A 20483-nucleotide genomic window follows, 5' to 3' on the forward strand; every position below is an offset into this window, starting at 1 on the left:
TGTGAAATAGTGCAATTTTGTCAAAGCAGCTGGCATGTCAGGTGTCCTTTAGTGTCAGTGGTGAGATGCACCTGGTCATGCCAATGGAGAGATGAGACATATACTGGTTCTTGGAGTCAATGGAAACCCTTAAGTGCTGTTTTTCAAAGTGTAGGAATAATGTTTACCCCTTTTCATAAACCTAGTCAAGAAGGTCTGATGCCTAAAACTGACTAAATAGCGAGTGAAAACAGAAGCAAAGTTCACAAAAAATCTCTAAATTGAGAAATGTGCTAAATGTTGTTATTTTTTGGATTTAATTTATAGTTGATGCCCTAGACAGTGAATGCACTGGCAGATCAGGGGTGGACTGAAAGTAAAAAAACAACAACAAAAAAAACCTTTGTATCAAGAAGGCAGCTCCAAATATGAGGACTTTTATGGTAAGCAACAATTATGATTCACTCATGAATACAAACCCTTACCCTAACCCCCAATCCTAACCCCCTAACCCTAAATTAACCTTATAGTGTATTCAATATGACCTGAAACTACTGACCCAAGTTCATAACTGTTTTCCCATACCCAGATTTCTATATAACCAGAAGTCTTTTGGAAACTATAGGAGTCACCAGGGGTTAAAGTAGGGTGAAAGAATCTGGAACAACATTCAGCTAATGAGTGATTCAATGTGATGAAGTGCCTCTGTGCCTTGAAAATATAGGATGGGTAGGTGTGATATCATTATATTTCATGCAAACGGCTGAGCTTTTCTTCAGAGGGGGTTTTAGCTCACCCTTGAGGAGACGGTAAAAAGTTTAAACGTATGAGAGGCTTAAAGTTGATGCTTTTAAGCGTCTGATCAGGTTTCCTTCTGGGCGCATCCAGGCATGTTCAAAGGGTAGAACCCAGGAAAGACCTACAAGAGGCTGGGGAGACAAAACTCCTAACATGGCCCACGATGACCTGCTGCAGGAAGAGCTGAAAGGGTGTGTCTATGGAGGACAAAGCAGTGATTTGGAAGTCAAAATAAAAGATGGATGTTAGAAACTAAATTTCATTCAAAATGACAAGAAAAAATTATTTTCAGTGCCAAATTTTTTTTGGAAGGAGAACCAGACTTCTAATAATCCAGGTGCTGCTGTGGATTAGAGGATTCTGCTTTTGGTGGGCTGAACCTGACAAAGAGAACGCACTGAAGTGATGCCAACAAATAATGTAAGCTCTGCTCTAAGCTATCTGAATATTTGCTCTGACCCCGACAGAAGTTCTTGTCTTTGCTTAAAGAAAGCTTTGAATGCTTCAGATGTTACAGTGTCTTCCCCCAGCAAGTCAAGGCCACACACAAAAAGTGCTCCCAAGTGCTGAGAAAGTGAGAGAAACCACACCAGTGAAGGGGAGCAGGAGAAAAGTTGGTGTGTGTCTCTGGTGGAGGGGGGGGTGGTTTAACTGGAGTGTGTTAATTTGGATCTGGAGTTGAGATGTCTGAGGGGAGGGCTGGATTAGAAAGCGGTGGTCCATAGAGGAGACGCTGGGAGTCAGATTTCAGCTTTACGAGGGCCCCTTGAGTCCCGATTCACTGAAGCTGCCTTTGTTTGACTGAGAACCAGAGAGCGAGCGAGAGAGAATCAGGGGGCAAGAGAGAGGAGGAGGAAAGAGCAGTTTTTAGTCTGGAGTGAATGAGAGCGAGGCAGAGTGAGCTCCATCTCTCTCTCTCTCTCACTGTCTCTATCAGCACCACATAGAAACGGGGCAACTTTAGCATGGACATAAACTCACCAACACTAAAGATGACTCCACGGTAAATGAAACCCACTGTGTTTTCTGTAAAGAAGTTGAATTGATGAACTTTTAGCAAGGTTTCTTATTCCTAAATTGTGTTTTTTGTGCAGCATTCTTCCCTGGCTCTTTGGATTATTTCTCCTTGCCCTCCGGTTCTGCTGCCATTGCTCGTCTGCCTATCAGCTGCTGGACGGTATGTGGCTGTTGATTGTTTTTTTTTTTGTTTTTTTTCTACTGTTGGCAAACTTTCTGCTGGTTCAGAGGTTTTTCAGCTGTTGAATATGAATGATGGAGCAGTTGCACTCTAGTCCTGAAAGGGACTTTTCTGTTACTTAAAAAAAAGTGTGTGTAAATATTATTCTGTTGATAATGTGGTTAGCTGAGTAGTTTAGGACATTTTAGATTTAATTAATGTTCAAGTAATAGAAATGTTGATGTTTCAGCTTTCAATGTTGTATATTTGACCACATTTAAAAAGACAGCGTAAGATTTCTTTTAAGTCTCTGGCTGTTGTTTCTCCCTTTCACTACAACTCTTCTAGGCTCTTTACTCACATAATAAAAGTGCAAAGACCCTGGAGATGTCTTGAGAGTTTAAGCCTGTTTTTTGAAGTGGTGTTCAAAATGTGGCCCCAGTTTGACATCCTAGGGGATGTTTTATATTGGTGTTATAAGACCAGGTTTACTTGAGCAGGAGATACATGAAGGAGCCTTAAATGTCTAATGAAGAAACATATACTGCCCTACACTGAGGAGAACTAGGCTACCATTGGTGTGACATAATTCTCACCACTCTCTAAAGTTTATTCTCTACTTGGGTATATTTTAGGCCAGTTCAACCCACCTGCAGACCTATTCATAAAAGCCCAATTGAAGTCAATGTGATCACAGACCAGCTGATCATCAGAAGATCTGGTCCCTAAGTTCAGTTGGGATGGTTCTTGAGTCACCTTACACAACACTGATTATAATGCAGATTTAGGGAGGATGAGGTGGAGGTGCGATGGATGGATGTGGACACAAACCAGCATTCCCAAACTCTTTGGCAAACCAGTGCTTTTAAATTTATAGCATTGATGCAAGCGAGGGAGACTCCTTTAGGCTTCTTTTCCATATTATTTCTTGAGTTATTTCTTGGCTGACTTGTTTCTCTGATCCCGTGTGCAGTGCTTTGCTGTTTCTGGGGACTGTTTTCACAGCTTAAACCTAGATTTTCTTTGTAGTGATTAATACATCACTCAGGACACTTTAACATGTTTCCAATTAGTGCTGGAAGACTTGCAGATTTTCTTTTCCATTGCAACTGGATACCAGTAAAACCTCACAATGTACGTATTGACAGAAAAGCTCTGCACTCAGTAGCACTGCATAATTAAGCGAGTGAAGATGATGCAATGCTGAGCATTGGAAGGTGCATGTCATAGATGACGGTCATTGCCAATTATCTCGGAGAGCCTCACTTTATTAGTTTTCATGCTACGCTTCAGACAGACAGGCCAATATACCATCACTGCTTTCGTCAGTGTGCTGGAATCCAGATTAGCATTTTGCAGTTATCTGTAAGGATAGCTTGACCTGTGTAAACCACAAAGACCCCCATGTCACAAGAGCAGCATTGTCCAGGCTTAGCTAAATGATTACAGGGTCTCGTTACCTAATGTGGCCCTTATGGAGCTTAGTGGTCTTGCTTATATTAGGAATTAAACACAACCTATGCTCCTGCTGGCTTAAAAAAAAGTGTGACCACTTTTAATAAGCATGTCCTCTTAAGAGATAAATGGAATATAATCGCGTGGGAATGAAAACAAGCTCTAAATGTGCTCTGCATCCAAGCTGAACTGGTGTTGATGTGTGTGAGGAGGTGGGTGGTGCTAAAACAAATTTTCAAAAATGTGATTTCATTGTCCAGTTTCCTTTACTGTAGATCCTGCAGATGTTGGGTGAGCCAGAGGCTCCATTCTCAGGCTGTTTGTGTTCTTGCCATATTTATAATCCTCTGCCATGATTCACTTTTTCAAGACAGGGGGAAAAAAGCAGAGTGTGCTTGCGCACGCTGGCTCACTTGCCCGAGAGAGCACCAGGGACACATATTTCCAAGCTACATGTTGTAAATATCCTTAAACAGAGCTGTCGCTGTGGCAACATTCACGTTTCTGTGCATGATTTCAAAAAGGAGAAAATGATATAATCCTTTCTCTTAGTGTGAAATAGTGCAAACTGCTTTTCTTAGCTATGTCTGTTACTAATGTGTAAGGATGGTTTTCAGCTGGAAGCATCAGAACTAAAAGCTGGAAACACAAAGAGAAATTCCATGACTGGAACATTACAGCGTCTGTCAGTGAATGAATAAATAAGTTATGTATTAAAGCGTTACATGAGTCATTTGAACTAACCAAGTGGCTAAAAAGTTAAGCCAACATAGCAGTGCCAAAAACTGCAGTTCTTTGAATGGCTAATTTAAGCTAGCCCCAAAAGTGAGGCAGTTTTCAGACTCCCATGTTATCATGTCCAGGTCTGCAGCAAAAGTTTATATATAAAACAGCTTTAGTATACAATATATTGCTAATTACCATCCGTCATAACATTTGTGAGAGAGATGAATGTACAATAGTCACTTTTTTAAAGCCTTTTAAAGATTTTGTTATCTTTCAAGGTTTTCTTGTAGTGCAATAATTTCACAAAATTATTGCTGTGCAGGTAATTGTAGTTAAGGATGCTTGATACAGTATGTGCATGTGTGATGAATCTTCGTAACGCAGCTTCCTGACATGAGCTGATAACTTGGAGTGGTCACTTCAAGGATCCAAAAACCCAAGATGTGGAAGGCCACACATGCTCAGGGTTTTAAAAATGGGACATTGTGTTGAATGTGTAGACGTATATATTTTCTTTTAAATTTGAAGTTAAATATGTTGAGAACACCATTTTGAAAATCCCATTAATAAGTAAAGAAACTCTTTACACACAAAAATAAATTGTAAAACCACTTTGGTCCAAGATGAAAAGGATCCAAATATCAGCCCTATTGTTTTCATATCCAAAATAATAATAAATGAATACCTGCCAGGGTACTCCCTGTTTTCAATCTTCACTAATGAGTGCATATGCATATATAGAGTAGCAACTCTGTATGTGCACTTGCACATGCATGGGTTTATATACGTCAAAATGAGTACACGCATGCAAAGCTCTCCAGCTGGTGTCCACATGGTAATTATTGTCCAATGATAATGGTTTTAATTATCTGAAACAAAATAAACGTCCAGGACAGTGAACAATGAAGGATGATAAGACAGTGTGGCTGATGATGTGAGTATAAGAGAATGTGGTGATTACACTGAACTTGGTGCTGAGGGTAATTATAGTGATCAGGGTGATTATGATGAAGACAATGGTGGCAATGATTATCACAAGATTATTGTCATGATGCAAGTCCTTAGAGAGGTTAAAGGGTGTTGTTAGAAGTATATTACCGATATAGGAAAAAATAGGGTGGGGGATGACTGTGGTTTGCACACATGACCCACATTTGACTTTTGTATGAAGCTGTTTTGAATGAGAAAATGTTGAGCCAGAAGAAAACCTCAAGTTTAAATATATAAACGTGTTGCAAAATAAAACAGAATTTAAAAGAGATTGATTCTCACACCAAAGCAAAGCATTTTTTCTCCTGGTAAACACAGGCCTGTTTTCTGTTTATCTCATATTTGCTCTGTGAAGGTCATCAGGGTAATGAGGTTAGACTTGCATCAGAGTAACAAACAGGGTGCAATAAAACAAGCAACCTTTACTGACCTCAAGATTATCACTGGCAAAAGAACCAAACGATAGATTCAATTTAGGTCACTCAAGTATAAAAGAGTTGATTTAACTCACTGAAATTTTAACCTTTCTCCAAAAACTATTTTGGTGTTAAACCACCAAAGATTGGTTTTGTAGCTGGAGGCTTAGCTGCACAGTGCTGGATATATTTCCTGGGGAGGTATCATGATTTGTCAGTGTCAGATGAAGACTTCAAGTGTGATGAAAACAATGGAAATGGAAATAAATCTTTGTGGAAGTACCAGGCTTCTGTAGCTCCTAATTTTAGCTGGAAGCCGCTGGATTATTGCTGCATTAACCAATAAAAAGAGGAAGATCTCAGTGTAACTCTTATTAATCCAAAAGCCTTGGTCTCATAGTAGCTGATGAAATTCACTCTATTATATGACAATAAAACCTGTAGATCCAGTCTTAATCATAGTTTTAATAATACATGCATGCTGACACTGACTATAAGGAAGCATTATGTAATAGCAATATGTAATATTTCCACATCCATTTGGTCTTGATTCTGACTTGATGAGATCCTGGTTTGGCTCCAGTTTTGATGTGGGTCATCTAGATTGTGGGCTTGAACAGAGGTAACATGTCAGCTTTTGATTAAGACTGTTATTAAAACTACTTCATAGGGAGATTCTCAGCCCTGTCCAACTGTGATTTCATAGCTAAGCAAAAAACCCCTACATACAACATTTGAGGCTTTAAAAGTCTGTAACATTTTCCGATTAAAATAATAAATGTCCAGTTTCCATCCACAAGATGACATAGCAGACAAGTGAGTCAACTCATAAAATACTGAGCTTGTATTTCTTGGGAAACATCACAACAGCGAGGTCCGAGCACAAAAGCTGTCACCAAAAAGGAAACAATCAGGTGATATCACTCTGACTACCACCGAATGTTAAGAGAGGCCAGCTGTTTCTTTGACCACATCCACGTGTTTATAAACCGTGACAAATTTGCCAATGGGCCGTACGAGGTTACACAGTATAAATAATGCTGCCTTTGCTTTTTTATGCTGCAATGATGTGCTGTAACTGACACATGTTTTCCTCTGAAATGTTCAACTCACATGAAAATGAATTAACTGTTGGAAGCACTGCCATAACAAATCAAACGTTTGCTTTAGCTTGCTAATGCACTTAGTCTTGTATACCTTTTGGTTTTGGCTCAGGAAAAGTTTAGCAAATCACATCAGAATTCTAGTTTGTTTCAGTTCAGACTGCCTTTTATAATCTAAAAGGCAAACATTACATTATTTCCAGTACTACATAGCAAAAAGATGCGCATGCACAGAATTCACACCATGGTTGTGCAGGTTATGAAAAAGACCAAATATGCTCACTAGTTTTTCTTTGAACTTCATGGGAAGCTGACCAAATAAACAGAAGAAAATCTTGCACATGTCTACCTTCAAGACTTTGTGACAAAACACCTATCTAACCACAAACTGCACGTTAAAGATGGCTGTACAAAATCCACAAATTTCTGTACTTTTCACACTTTAAATCTGCACTTCTAGAAGTTGTTTCTGCAAACTATTACATGTATCGACCTATCATTTTGTCTTCTGTTACTTATCCGAGTGTGAATCACAGGGGCATCAGTCCAAGCAGTGATACCCAAACATCCCTTTCTCCAGCCACTGCCTCCAGCCTTTCCAGGGGGTCTTCGAGGTATTTCTAGGTCAGCCTAGAGATGTAATTTCTTCACTCTGGGGTCTCCTCCCAGCAGGATATGCCTGAAATGTCTCACCTAGTAGACACTGAGGAGTTATCCTAAACATTTAGACACTGGAAAATGACCTATTCACCCTCTTTTATAGTCATTTAGGCATAAGACTATGTGGCCTCATGTGTCCCTTCTTGAGATAAAAGAGTTGAACCATTCTTGTGGCTGTTTACACTTTCATATGTCAGCAAGCTCAAACCGATTCAAGATGTACTGTGGCTTGTTTTTGTTGCAGTGTCTGCAGCCCAGGTTATTACTGTTTACTTCCAACTTCCATATTTGGTCCACTGTACCAACTGCTGTCTTCATCTGGATTGTATTTCATTCATCACTTGTGACTGATTGTCATGTGGTCTTGATCTTGTCTTTTTTGATTTCTTTTTCTAATATTCTCATTAAAATCTTTCAAAATGAACACGAGACCATGAAAACGCAGCTACAAAGACACTGGCTGTGTGCTGCTGACAATAACACTTTGAGGAAAGCTGCTATACAGCCTGTATTGGGGCCTCTGCAAGTGATCCAAAAGAAACCCTTAACTAAAAACACATGCATTATCCTGGAGGGTAAACAGGAATAGCTAAATTTGTCCTGGACAAAACAAGCCACTATTTTAAGTGGCAGTCTGTGTGGGATGAGATGGATGACTTCAAGGCATGAAACCTGACAACAAACACAGGATGTGTTAAGTATAGCAAGTTTCTGTGTGGGAAGATAAAGGTGTGATCGCTAATGTCACCTTGACCTCCCTTCTTGGTTTTTAAGTCTTGTTTTGGAAATTGATGGAGCATGTTGGCAAGTTCAAATTCCTAAGATAACTTATCTTTACTAAACCTCTCATTAATTCTTATCTGAACATCCATTGTCGCTCCTTTAAATCAAAGCTTTGGCCATCAAAGGGTTTTTTTCATCCTCAATACTGGAGCTGCAAACACTTTGTTGGATGTTGTCAACTGTTTTCTTTTCCTTGGTCTTTAATCCAGCACTGGATGAAGAGGATCAAACAGCTCTGCGCTTTGACTCCTTTACCGACTGTCGCTGCTGTTTGTGTCTGGAAAATATCAATACTCTTATTCAATATAAAATAGATTGTTTTTCTTAATGACATTTAAGAGAGAGAGAGAGAAAAAGAAAAACACAGATTGAAGACGTCCGTACTTTGTTATGACATTTTGTTCAGCTTTTCCCTTAATGATGAATTCTATTATTCCCAGGAGTTTGTCTTTATAGTGTTACTAGCAGATCAAAGTCCTTCCTTTTTCCGTGCGAAATCTCTGCAAAGTCTAATGTGCATGAAAATCACAGACACAGACAGTCCTTGTGGTCACACAATTAATCCCATGACAATTTTTTTGCCCAAAATTATTCTGACATATGGTTTTGTTTGGGAAATTCCTTAAAATTTGGCTGATATTTTTTTTTTTTTTTTTTAATTTTTGCATCACTTGGTATGAATTCTGTTTCTGTTGGGTCAAAATGTCCCACCACTGCTATAGATTCCCATAAACCCTTTCTTTTGGCAGCATATCTCAGAGACTTGCATTAATAGACTTCTATGTAGTACACTACTAGTGTACTGTGTAAATGTTGACAATATAGTGCTGCCTGAGATCACACAAGTTGTGCACAAAGTCACATTATGACTGAAGCCTTTAACCATGATTGCCATGCTGTTTAACTTATTTTAGAAAGTTTTACAACTATGTATGCTACAGATACTACAGCTTACTGTAGTGTTACTGTAGTATTACTTTAGCACAGATTTATCTAGGATGTTGAAGATAAAATGCATATTAACCAAAAAACAGCAAAACAACGTTGATAGCTAGCTAGAAGTGGTATCGCCATGAACATTAGCTATGTATCTTCCCTACTAGCTGAAATTTAGTTGTTGGTCTCTGGCCTTTTGCTGCTTTTGGACTGTTGTGTCTTTAATATTCAGGCACATGTAGCCATGAAGCCAACAAGGAGGTACAAAAATTGTACGTTTTTATGTTTTGCAGATATAAGACCATGTGACATGAACTTGTTAGCCATTCTGGATGTGTGACAATCACAGTGACCATGTACAATCAAGTGAGAAAGACACCAGTCACACAGGCCTAGAGACTGGTCCTTAACCAGTTGACAACCACCGGTCATGTGGGAAAAATGAGTATTCCCAGTCCGGTTGTGATTTGTTGCTAGAGGTTGATGGCAGTCCTGGGAAAATAATTTCCAAAGCCCCAGGCCTACAGACAGCCAATCACCGAGGGAAAATGTGTATTCCCCAACTGGATGACTGAGAACCTTCACAGACATGTATTTCCCAACCAGATTGTGATTGCTTTGGTTGCTACCACTACTAAGCTCTGTGCACATGACATCACACAAGAAACCCCAATATGGTAATGAGACCAAAGATGTCACTGTGGCTGTGTCTAGTTTTTATACAGTCTAAGCTGTGAACACACATATGCACTCAAAGTAGGTACTGTAGGACCCAACAAAGAAGTGTGTTAAATGTACTTTTTTTTAACTGTGGCCAAATCTTAAGTGACATCCTGGTTGACCATTCATGGGTTGTACATCACTTCTGCTGTAGATGCTACAACTGGATTTCTTTGATTGGAAGGTAACTGAAAAAATATTAAGAAAAATCTTCTTTTATGAAAACCCCTGTTATTGAAGTACCTTTGAGAAAGTACCTTTGCTGTCTGTCCTTGAAGAGCTGTTTAATGGCAAAAGCCAGAGAAAAAAACTTGCTCTGCAGTAAGTACTGGAACATCACAGTAGTTAAGTATGGTTATAGCTATAAACAGATGTTGCTGAACCACAATACATTATGTGTTTGTGTATGTTGCATAAAGTATGACTCAGAATCTAAACCTGTAAGTCTTGCCGTGTTCGTGTAGGCAATGGGATGATGAAAGGCTGTCGTCAGAAGGGCTTAGAGGTGAATCAAAACTCCAATTAATGTCAATGTAATGTGGTCTGAATCGCCATGTTTATTTTTTCTGGGAGAGGCCAGCTTCCTGGCTTTTGCACTACAGAAGGCCAATGGGTGAAAACATGGAATTTCTAACAGTATGGAAATTGTCCGTCAGGCCGGAAAGATGCAGTCGAAACAAGCAGGTGTCTGTTCAGCTGTGTGGGGACGAGTGAGAGGGCATGCCCTGTCATAGTGCAAAGGAGCATCTGAGTCTGTGATGAAGTCATAGAGTGAACAACTGCATTGTGTCTCAAAAACATGCTTGCATGTGAGGATTGAGGGTGTCATTAATGTACCACAGTGCTTTTTCTGTATGGATAGCAATGAGAAAATTACTGGGTTTTTGTTTAGTAGTGCATACTTGCCTGTATAAGGGCATGTTGTTGTATAGGTATGTAGCACATTGTTACCGTGTGTGCTGCAGGAGGAGGGCATTTGTAATGACAGAGGAGTCATCAGTGAGGATAGATTTATGAGGCATCCTTTCCTTTCCAGTTTTCCTTTCCTTCGCTCTAAAAAAAGACCACCTTTACCCTCGAGCTTGTTTCCTGCTTTGAACCAGGATGATGGTGTTAGTGAAGATAAGAATGTGTTGCTCATTCATTCTGAGCCAATTTGTTCCATCAGCCAAGGGGACTGAAGGTGGCACTTTAACATCGACTCTTTAACTAATCATCCGCAATTGTTGAAAAGGTAGTACGTTTCCGTTCACTCCAAAGTGACCGACATTTATCTGCTGCTGGGACCGCCTTCACTCTTCTGCAAAGGCTTCACGCAGGATTTTGGCTGCAGGGATCCTCTCTCATTCTGACACAAAAGAACAAAAGTAAAGTTGGGCTTTGATGATGGGCGATAAAGCATGATGCTGTTGCAATTCATCCCAAAGGTGTGTGATTGAAGTAGGGCTCTGTGCAAGCTATTGAATTCTTTCACACCAAATCATGCATTATCTCTGTGTTATGCAGGACGGAGGTATGGTATACATATGGTGTCTACATATGTTTGGTTGTGTAATCCAATTTGTTTTGCTTTTTTTCAATTTTTTCTTATCTTTGCTCACGCTCGGCAGACTTTAAGTAGGGTGTACTGAGCCACAGTTCAGCTGTTGCACTGGTATACTGTCCCAGCCTTGAACCTCCATGGTTCTTGCCTCCTGTCTAGCTGATAGATGGCTTGTGGTCATCAGCAGAACAAATAAAAACAGACTTCAAAGAACTTCTCATGTTTAAACTCGTCACCGCAGAAACCTGAACTTTGAATACTTTAACTTTTCTTGCCTTGTTCTTGTGTTTACCCCATGTAAACACCACCTGCTTGATTCCTAAAAGGAGGCCTGCATGATGCCTTTTTTTGATGAATTTCACTGAAATTAGAGCAGGATGGGTGTTTCTATTTGCCACCCCGAAGTGTAACATTGTGAGATCAGTATAAACACAGGCAATGGTGAGAAGTCGTAGAAGAAGTATTTCCCGGAGAGAATCTGTAGGGAGGATCTCGATTATTTCACAGTGGGTGGTGGGATTAGCGGCGGTGTCTGTGTACACTCAGCTGGTCTGCAGCTGGGATGTTTGTGAGCACGCTGTCGATTCACTTCCTGAAAATCGCAACACAAACCTAGCTGATGGTTTGGTTTCAATTTACCTTCATTGTCTCACCTCCACTGGCAAGTAAACATCAACAAACATCTGTCTCAGTTTCAGGCCCTCTCTTCTTGAGTCTTTCATGCCATTTCTCTCTATTTGCTTTCTTTAACATGCAATCATCAACAATAATAAAAGAAATGGTCTGTGTCAGTTTCTCACTTTGGTTTGTGGTTTGCTCTCTGCTGCTGTTCTTGGTCTTAAGCTCTTATTAGCACTCCTAGTGCCTATGTTGGTGCACGTGCTACACTATTTCTTTCATGCCTCGCTAAAACCATAAGTATCTTTCCATCATTTTCCATCAAAAATAAATGAATAAATAAATAAGTGACAGTAAATCTGTTTTGTTGCAGCATATGAGGTGGTTTAAGAGCAGGCAAGATACAATGAACAATGGATATGCAAGCTTAAGGATCATTTCCACATTTACAAAGAAAAAGTGTTTGACTGGAGCTTGGTTGTGGGTTTTAAGTGGGCTGCTTTAGAGGGCAGTAAACATAACCCCAAGCCTGTGTGCTCTTACAACTCAAGTCAAACATCTAGAATCTGATTTCTTCAGTTTTTCCAGCTTTGACTGAAGTCTTGGGCTTGTAATGAGTCACATTTGTTTTGTACGTCTCTGGCTGAAATGTATTGAACGATGGAATTTGTTTTTCTTGTATCCGGCATCATTTAAGCTCAAGGCGTGTCCACACTTATTGCGTTCTCTGCAATTTTTGTCAATCAAGTGTAATTATAAAACATCTGAAATGGTCAGAACGTTTTCTGATACTCCCACGGGGCTTCTAAATGTCCATACAAAATGCTCGAGTGTTGATGAGGACGAGCACTTGGGTGTTCTCCATTTCTGTGTGCTCTGTCATCCTCGCCAGTGCTAGATTACCCATAATTCTGTAGCACAATGCTGCCCTCAGTTCTGAAACATTTAAGATGACCCCATTTTGGTCTGAGCAGAGAAGTGTTTGTTTGATTATTTCTCCACCAACTTATGTGTTTTAGATGTGTTTGTCCACTTTTGATAAAACTGCACTTCGTACTTGTATCACCACAGTTTGAAAATGAGAAATATCTTTTTTGCTGTCAAGCAAAGCAATCCAAAAGCTAACATGAATATGTTTGTTAACTAAAAGTAGTTCTATTTAGCCTTAAAGCTTTTTAGCTTTGCTATCACATTCTGATTATCCTCAGTGTTAGGTTAAGAGATAAAACACAAGGATACAGTCACATTTTCTTGTTATTTTAAACCAGTGGTTCTTAACCTTGTTGGAGGTACCGAACCCCACCAGTTTCATATGCACAGTCACTGAACCCCTCTTTAGTGAAAAATAAAATATGATGTTTTTCAAATTCAAGACATAGATATGTTTTTTACTGGTGCACAAAATGAGCCGTGCATGTCACGGCGGAGGCTCTGCCGAACCCCTGAGATCGACTCACCGAACCCCTAGGGTTCGATCGAACCCAGGTTCAGAACCACTGTTTTAAACATTTGTTGATTAAGTATGTAAAGGCAGTGGAACTCTATACTGCTAAAGTTCCTAATTTTAGTAATTTAAGGTTGATTTTGATGTGAAAAACCTATCTTTAATAATTCTTTTGATTAAACCCTTTGCTAGTAGTATAGTAGCAAATAGGCTTGGACAGAAACTTCAAGTACTTCTCTAGGTGACTTTGGAGACGTTTGTTTTTCTTCTTCTTCAGGTCTTGGTTGAACAATGCTGTCATCACTCAATGCCTCAGGCAACATCAGACATCCCAGGCTGGTGCCCAGACCCCTAAAGCTTTCAACAGCTTCTTTTGACCAGAGCAGAAAGAAAAACATATCAATCTTCCCAAAAGGTTTCTAACTCAAGAGCAAGTTCAGCCCCAGAGAACAGTCTTGATGTTTTCACTGCACTTAATTGAAAATGTCTACCTTTTAACTATAATTGGCTAGGCTTTTAGATCAACAAGAAACCAGAGATGACAACTTAATTGGGGTCATGAGATTACTTATCAAATTTCGGGTCAGACAGAGCCGTTTTGTCAGTGCCATAAGCCGTCCATTGTGTCGCTCCCAAACATTTCAACAGCCTCTCATAGCAAAGTGTAGAGGAAAAACAGCAAAGCAGATCCGGCCGTTCCACATAAATGTAAGCAATCATTAGTTACTATGTTGTTCTTTGATTCTACAAAACAATGCCATTTCCTCGATGTTTCACCACCTTCTTTTGTATTTCATTCAATTTTAAGTCAGAACGGGCCACAACGCCCAAATGTGGGGGTTTTTAGGCACAGTCACCATTTTGCAGAATACGTGTTGGATAATTTTTAAAGAGCAGTAAACTCAGTTTATATCAATACTGGAGCTGCTTTCACCATATTTTCATGAGATAATAAGCAGTGTTTTTCTGTTTACTCAGCATGAATAGTCACGGCATGAAGTAATCTTTCCACCCAAATGGACCTCCTTCTATTGTGACGTGTTTACCCATGAAAGCACAATGAAACTTGGGAATGTGGGGAAGTTATAGGCAATGGTTTTACTGGAAGGATCGTGGTTGTTAGCAGGATGTATTTGGCAAGCAGAGCCTGAAATTAACTGCAACAGTGAAATGCTGGTAAATTGTGCCTGTGGTTTGTCAGGCAAACCTAGTGGTCTGTCTGGTCGGAAGTTACATAGTTTTTAACTAGATGATTCTATTATGTTGTAATTTTTAATCCGAATCAGCTGCACAGCTAGCATAAAGTTATTTTTCTGATTTCCTCTCATTCTGTAGAGATCGAGCAAATATGTCTTTCTCCAATGTTTCAAAGAGGAAGTAAAGTCCTTCGCATTGTTCTGACTGAACCGTAATCAAAATCAAATTCTCCACTAACTTCTTTACTGCTTTAGTTTTTAAATTTTCATTTATTGACCATTACAAATGTCAGTATCAATATGGCAAATTGGTTGATCCTGGCAAATTGCTAGTATGGCCCAATATTTCAGCCTTGCTGATGCGAGTCAGGCTTTACTAATGTTCATTCTTCTTGCTTTCCTCATTCCAAGGTCTAAAGTCTGGCAACTCATACTGAGCCCCTATCCTAATATATCAAGTCTTCTTTTGTGTACTTAAGGGTTACTTGACAATTCTATAGTTCATAGCAGGCAGAGAGAGATCACAGAACATTTTTTTTTAGGCTAGTCTTTCTCCTGGACCGTCATAGGGCATCAGAAATACATGATGGATTGTTTAGTCACAACTAAGTGATAAGAATGGATGAAATAATAACAATAAATGACTGCACTACATGGATCTCAGTTGTTTCATACACCCTTTTATTATCACTGAGAGCTTTCTCATCAGATCAGGTCAAATCTGATCAGACTGGAAGAACTTAGATAATATTTACATCAAAGCATCTGATAAAAGCATCCCATAATAAGAGCTGCATAGTCATATAGCAGCAAATTCTTTGTGATTTCATATATTTCCAAACTATCCTGACAGGTATTTTGGATTTTCAACATTTGTTACCAATTTGGATGTTGCATCAGTACAAGGCAGAGGGGCTGAAACCAATTTGCTTTACTAACCTATATTTATACACATTTCATGGAGTAAACTGCTCCATGAAAGACTGGAGCAGTTTGAAGGGCACTCAGAGTTGTCATCCTCTGCCAAGGCTAATGCCATATCCTGTTAGTTTTAAACAAAGCAATCTGGATCCACACCAAAATTAAACAGTTTCTTCCTTTGTCCATGTTCCACATCTCGAACAAATCTCATGAATTATGGTTCATTAGTTTTTGCATAAGCTTGCTGACAAACAAAAGGCATTGAATCCTTATTTTCACCTTCATTTTGCCTCGCACTTGGAATATAGGGAGAAATACACCTGTGATTATTTATGGCAATGGCTGGCGGTAAAATCAAAACAAAGTTGACGACTTAATCTTCCAATATGTCAAACACTGACATTGCAAAGTCCCATTCCATGATGAATCGCAACATAAAGCCTGAAGTCTGAAATCCTGAAGATTTGTTTTTTCAAGACTCTGTATGTGCAAATCACACAACATCGTCATGCTGTCAGTTAGTCTTGGATGAGGAAGTCACGTCCAGGTCAGATGTTAGGATGAAAGACCTTGTCAGAGGGCCAGCAAGCACTTGCAGATTTTTCTAAGCTTTTAACAGCTATGTGCAACCTCCTCTGTTATAGAGTGACAGAGGAGGCCAGTTTCTAATTTTGGAAAGCTTTACACCCATGCAAAAGTACACACAGTTAGCACACACAGCTTTGCTGAACTAAGGCTCAGTTGCAACATTTGCTTTTGGATTAGGTTACATTAACAATAGCTCCATAAGTCAACTGGATTCATCTGGCAAGTCTAAGACTCTTTATTAGAGAGGTGAAATAGTTGTTTTAGGGACACAAACTTACATTTTGGGGATTTGATTTCCCTTTCAAGATAAAAAATTCCCCATATGGTATGGAAAGCTAGTCATTATAAATGTTTTACCAAATATTCATTATAAGATTTAAGTTTATTTGAAAAAAGAATATACGCTAATTTCATCTTATAAAATGGAAGGATTTACAGGTTTTCTCTGTAAAATTAAAACGTTTTGTTCTCCTTTTTTCCCCCTTTTTATCCTAAAACTGTCAAAGGGGTTAGGTGAGGATGTCATGGCTCTGATTTACATTAGTCTTTCCATCTGTTGCATTAGCATCCACTATATTCTGTTAAAATCTGTCAGTTTTTTTCTTTTTCCTCTTCTTCTTTTTTTTATTGAGAGCTTATTGAGATACCAAAGGTCTCAGTGGATTTTCATGGACACACTCACAATATGGAACATAAAATGTGTCCAAAGCTATAGCCTTGGCTGTAAAAACGGAGCCAATGTAGCCATCTTGCTGAGGATCAGCTGAAGCAGACGCAGTACAGGCTCTCGGGTATTTCAGGAGCTTGACTGATTTAGTGTAGCCACTGGTTGCACCTGCACTGCTGGGAAGGTGGTTATGAGTTTATTTTTACACAAAATCCCAAATCTGTGTACTCTTACATACAGTATCAGAGGTGAAGAAGAGCAGGCACCTGGGAAATAAGGGGATCAAAACTGCAAGATAGAAGCCTTATTTCCACACCTTTTACTCACATTTTATCCACTCTTTGTCTCATCCTGCCCTTTGCTTGATTTTTATTTTCAAACACAAGAAGATTGTCCTATCCTCTTCTCAGTCTTCTCACGGTCTCTTTTGCAGATCCATGTTAGATTTAGGGTAAATTATACCATCTGTCATTTCTAACCCTTGTTTGTAACAAACTGCATACAGTTCTCCTTAAAAAGACTCAGACACCCTTAACATTTAGGAGAAAAGTGGAGATACACTAAAATAACAAGCCAATGAGCTCGACCTGCTTTTGACCTGACAAATGATGCTAACAGCTGCTGAGTGTTCTCGGTTATTGTAAGACACTGGGGTCAAGGACTGGGGTCACTTCCTCCCCAGGATGAACCTGGACTGCATTTTGACCCAATTTAGCAACTGTTGGGATGCAAAACAGCTGCATAGTTGTTTAATCTGAAACTTATTTTTTGATCCACAGTGGATTTTTGGTGTGGTGCTTTCTACTGTAGACTTAAGAAGCGATCACTTAGCAACTGAGCAAAGAGGAAAGATCCACCTGAATAGCTCTGTCTGAGAGTTTGTTGCACACATTGAAACATTGGTTACAAAGTAGTGGAATAATTGCAAATCCTCACATCAAACACAATAACTTAGAAAACTTTGCAGATGTCTGAGGGAGAGCTGCAACAGAGCTGTGGAAGATCCAAGCTAAACTACTCACAGTAATGTGGAAATCAAAAGGGCTTCATGCAATAAATCAACTCTTGACCCAGAAGGGGACTCGTTGATGACGTCCTCCAGTTTATTTTAAATGTGTTTGCTGAGACCAGTCAGATTTCTTTACAACAAACTAGGAAAATCATTTCTGTGAGGACCTTGCTAAAATGACCATATCTGTACATGCTGATAAACCGCAATTCCCTTAACTGACTGTGGATTCACTTTGTGTCTGTTTACAGGGGATCTTAGCTCTTTGGTAATGCAGAGAGAAGGCATATGGGAACTCAGAACCACTCAGAAGCTAGAGAGAGACACTTGCATTCAGCCCTCCAAAAAGCAGTATGTTCAAATTGATTGAAAAGAAGTTGTGGGGTTCACAAAGGAGTAGGCAGGACCTAACCTAAAAACTAGTCTGCATTTTTGATACAGCCTTCAGATGACAGTAAATGGCTGCAAGATATAAACGTGGGTCTGCAAAGCTCTGCGTATAACCTACGAGCTATCTGTGTTGTACCATGCTAGGACCTTGAATTCACGAATAAACACCCCGAGACCAAGGTTTGGGGGTTGCTCACATACCCTCTTTCACAGATGCCCATTCATTTAGACAGGTTATACTCTCCTGGCAGATGCTAAATCCAGCAGCACCCATGAACTCCAAAATTTATTTATTATTATTATCTATTTATTCTTTGTCATGTGCAAAGCCTTTTGCATGACAAACACTGTCTTTTTTGCCCTTGTTTGTATGACAAACAGGAACCTCTTAAGGGTTCTGCTGACTAAAACTGCAGCTCTGTAGGTCTGTGACTGGAGTGGAAATAACTGAATAAACACAAGGTCATCTGGGTCAGCTGGGATGGTCAAGAGTCTTTAAACTGTGACAGTCCACCGGCGCCGCTGGATACAGCCACACTTAAGTCAGTGAATGGACTCGACTGCAAGTGGATTGGCCGACGGCCCGTTCTTCAAACTGTAATCAACAACTCGCGCTGCAGAGCTAAAGCAGATGGTATCGCTCAGACCTCCCCACCCACCCCGACACCCTCCCTCTGCAGGAACACTTTGGATAAGCTACATGAGTGTCCCCTGTGTGATGAATACAAACCTTAGCCTGCCTACAGAGCCTTGGCCTTCATCCCTGGAAAACAAGGAAAAGGCTTCTTAAGGGATTTCTTTATGGCTTGAGGAGCTGATATGGATGAAGATGAAAAGGTCACAGGGCTGTGTTCAGTTGCAGATGTTGATCCTTCTGAGTTTACAGTATGTCTTACTCGGTAATTTCATCGCAGTCACTTAACCAGGAAGCATTTTTCCATTCCTTGTGTCCAATTCTTGCTTTTCTTTTCTGACAGGAGGTGAGACAAACCACAGCAATGGCAAAAGGCTGCAGGTGATTAAGTGGGAAAGAAGCCTTTTACCTTCTCTTTGGCTTCTTTGAACTGATGATCGATTGTCTCCATCTTATTCATTCTTATCACTGCCTGTCTTCTTTCGTATTTTTCTTTCTCCTGCTGTTGCTCCTTCATTCGCATTTCATTTGAGAAACAACTAATACATAATTCTCTCTGCTTTATTTATGGTGAAGTGATACTTCGCAAAGGTAATCCTTGCACCGAACAGTAGACAATCTGGGGGAAAGCTGCCAAAAATTGACACTTTATTTTATTATTTTGACACGTTGGTCAGAGTGCAGTTTCTACAGCTGGTTAAACACAGCTTGGGGTAAGCCGAAACAACATGCCATTTACACGGAGCCCCGTGACATCTGAACCATGCAGACATCCGCTTTTAACATCACACTGTAGTTGCTCTAATTAACTTAAAGCCGATGTGAGTCCATTCCTACCACATTTTTTCTTGAAGCAAAGACAGGACAAGACAAAAGTTAGATACTGAGTCAAGCTTTCTTTGATTGCGGTGTTGCTATGTGCTGCATCAATTTTTAATGAAGTCTAAATGCCTTCATGTCATTCAGGTGGATATCAACGCCGAGTGTGGAAAAAGCCAGATGAGGTTCTGTTGTATTTGGTCCTCCTGTCTCACTCCCAATATTGTGATAGGTTTTTATTTCTCATAGAATTTATTTGCCACCATGTGTTATCAGCATAAAATATCATTCCACCTATTGAGGATTTTTAATGATTCCGAGATTTTTCTTAAATAAGCAACCTTAAAATTTGGCAAGACTGCTTGTCGGGAACATTATCTCTCTCCTGGCTGTTTTTGGCATTTTCAGTCAGACAAATATGTAAAGAGAGGGTAATGAATTTGACTGTTGTGAACAGTACTTGAATATCACTCGCACAAAGGCTTTTTTTTTTATTTATTTTTTTTACATTGACTAAGGAGTCATAATCTTTTCTCTAGGAAGTTAAATTTGAACTTTTCCTGTCTTTTAAAACAAAAATGTGCCTCTCAACACAGCATGTAACCCTGGCGTTTCACTAAAAACTGACCTGACCTCGGGGGCTTTAAGTGAAAAAGTGAGGGAAGAATTCATGAAATATTTCACTTTACAAAGCTGATACTGTTCTCTTGCCAATGCTGCCAAGTTGGTGCCCCATGTTGAGATTTAAGATAAAAAAACAACAACTCTGAAGCAGCAGGGAGGTGGCCACAGTGTTTTTGCATGCATGTGTGTTACAGCTAGGACAGTGTGTACTTGGCACTGCTAACTTGACTGCACAACTATTTGTCTTTTGGCTCTCTTCAGCCCCGGATCTGCCAGCTTGTACAGAC

General features: G+C 39.7%; 1 protein-coding gene across 2 annotated transcripts in view; it reads left to right on the forward strand.

Moving 5' to 3' along the window:
- The first annotated feature begins 1507 nt into the window (after positions 1-1507).
- Positions 1508-20483, forward strand: part of LOC102305954 (collagen alpha-1(XVIII) chain) — a 58793-nt gene continuing 39817 nt past the window's right edge. Inside the window, exons 1-2 of one of the 2 annotated variants that reach the window (XM_005943669.3) lie at positions 1508-1780; positions 1872-1954. In XM_005943669.3, coding sequence (XP_005943731.1) covers positions 1743-1780; positions 1872-1954 — 121 coding nt within the window. In that variant the 5' untranslated portion in view covers positions 1508-1742. The remainder of the gene's footprint in view (positions 1781-1871; positions 1955-20483) is intronic. The other variant, XM_005943670.3, reaches the window with a different exon arrangement.

Source organism: Haplochromis burtoni, unplaced genomic scaffold (assembly GCF_018398535.1).
Source record: "Haplochromis burtoni strain Fernald_Lab_line unplaced genomic scaffold, NCSU_Asbu1 Contig_101, whole genome shotgun sequence".
Taxonomy (NCBI): domain Eukaryota; kingdom Metazoa; phylum Chordata; class Actinopteri; order Cichliformes; family Cichlidae; genus Haplochromis; species Haplochromis burtoni.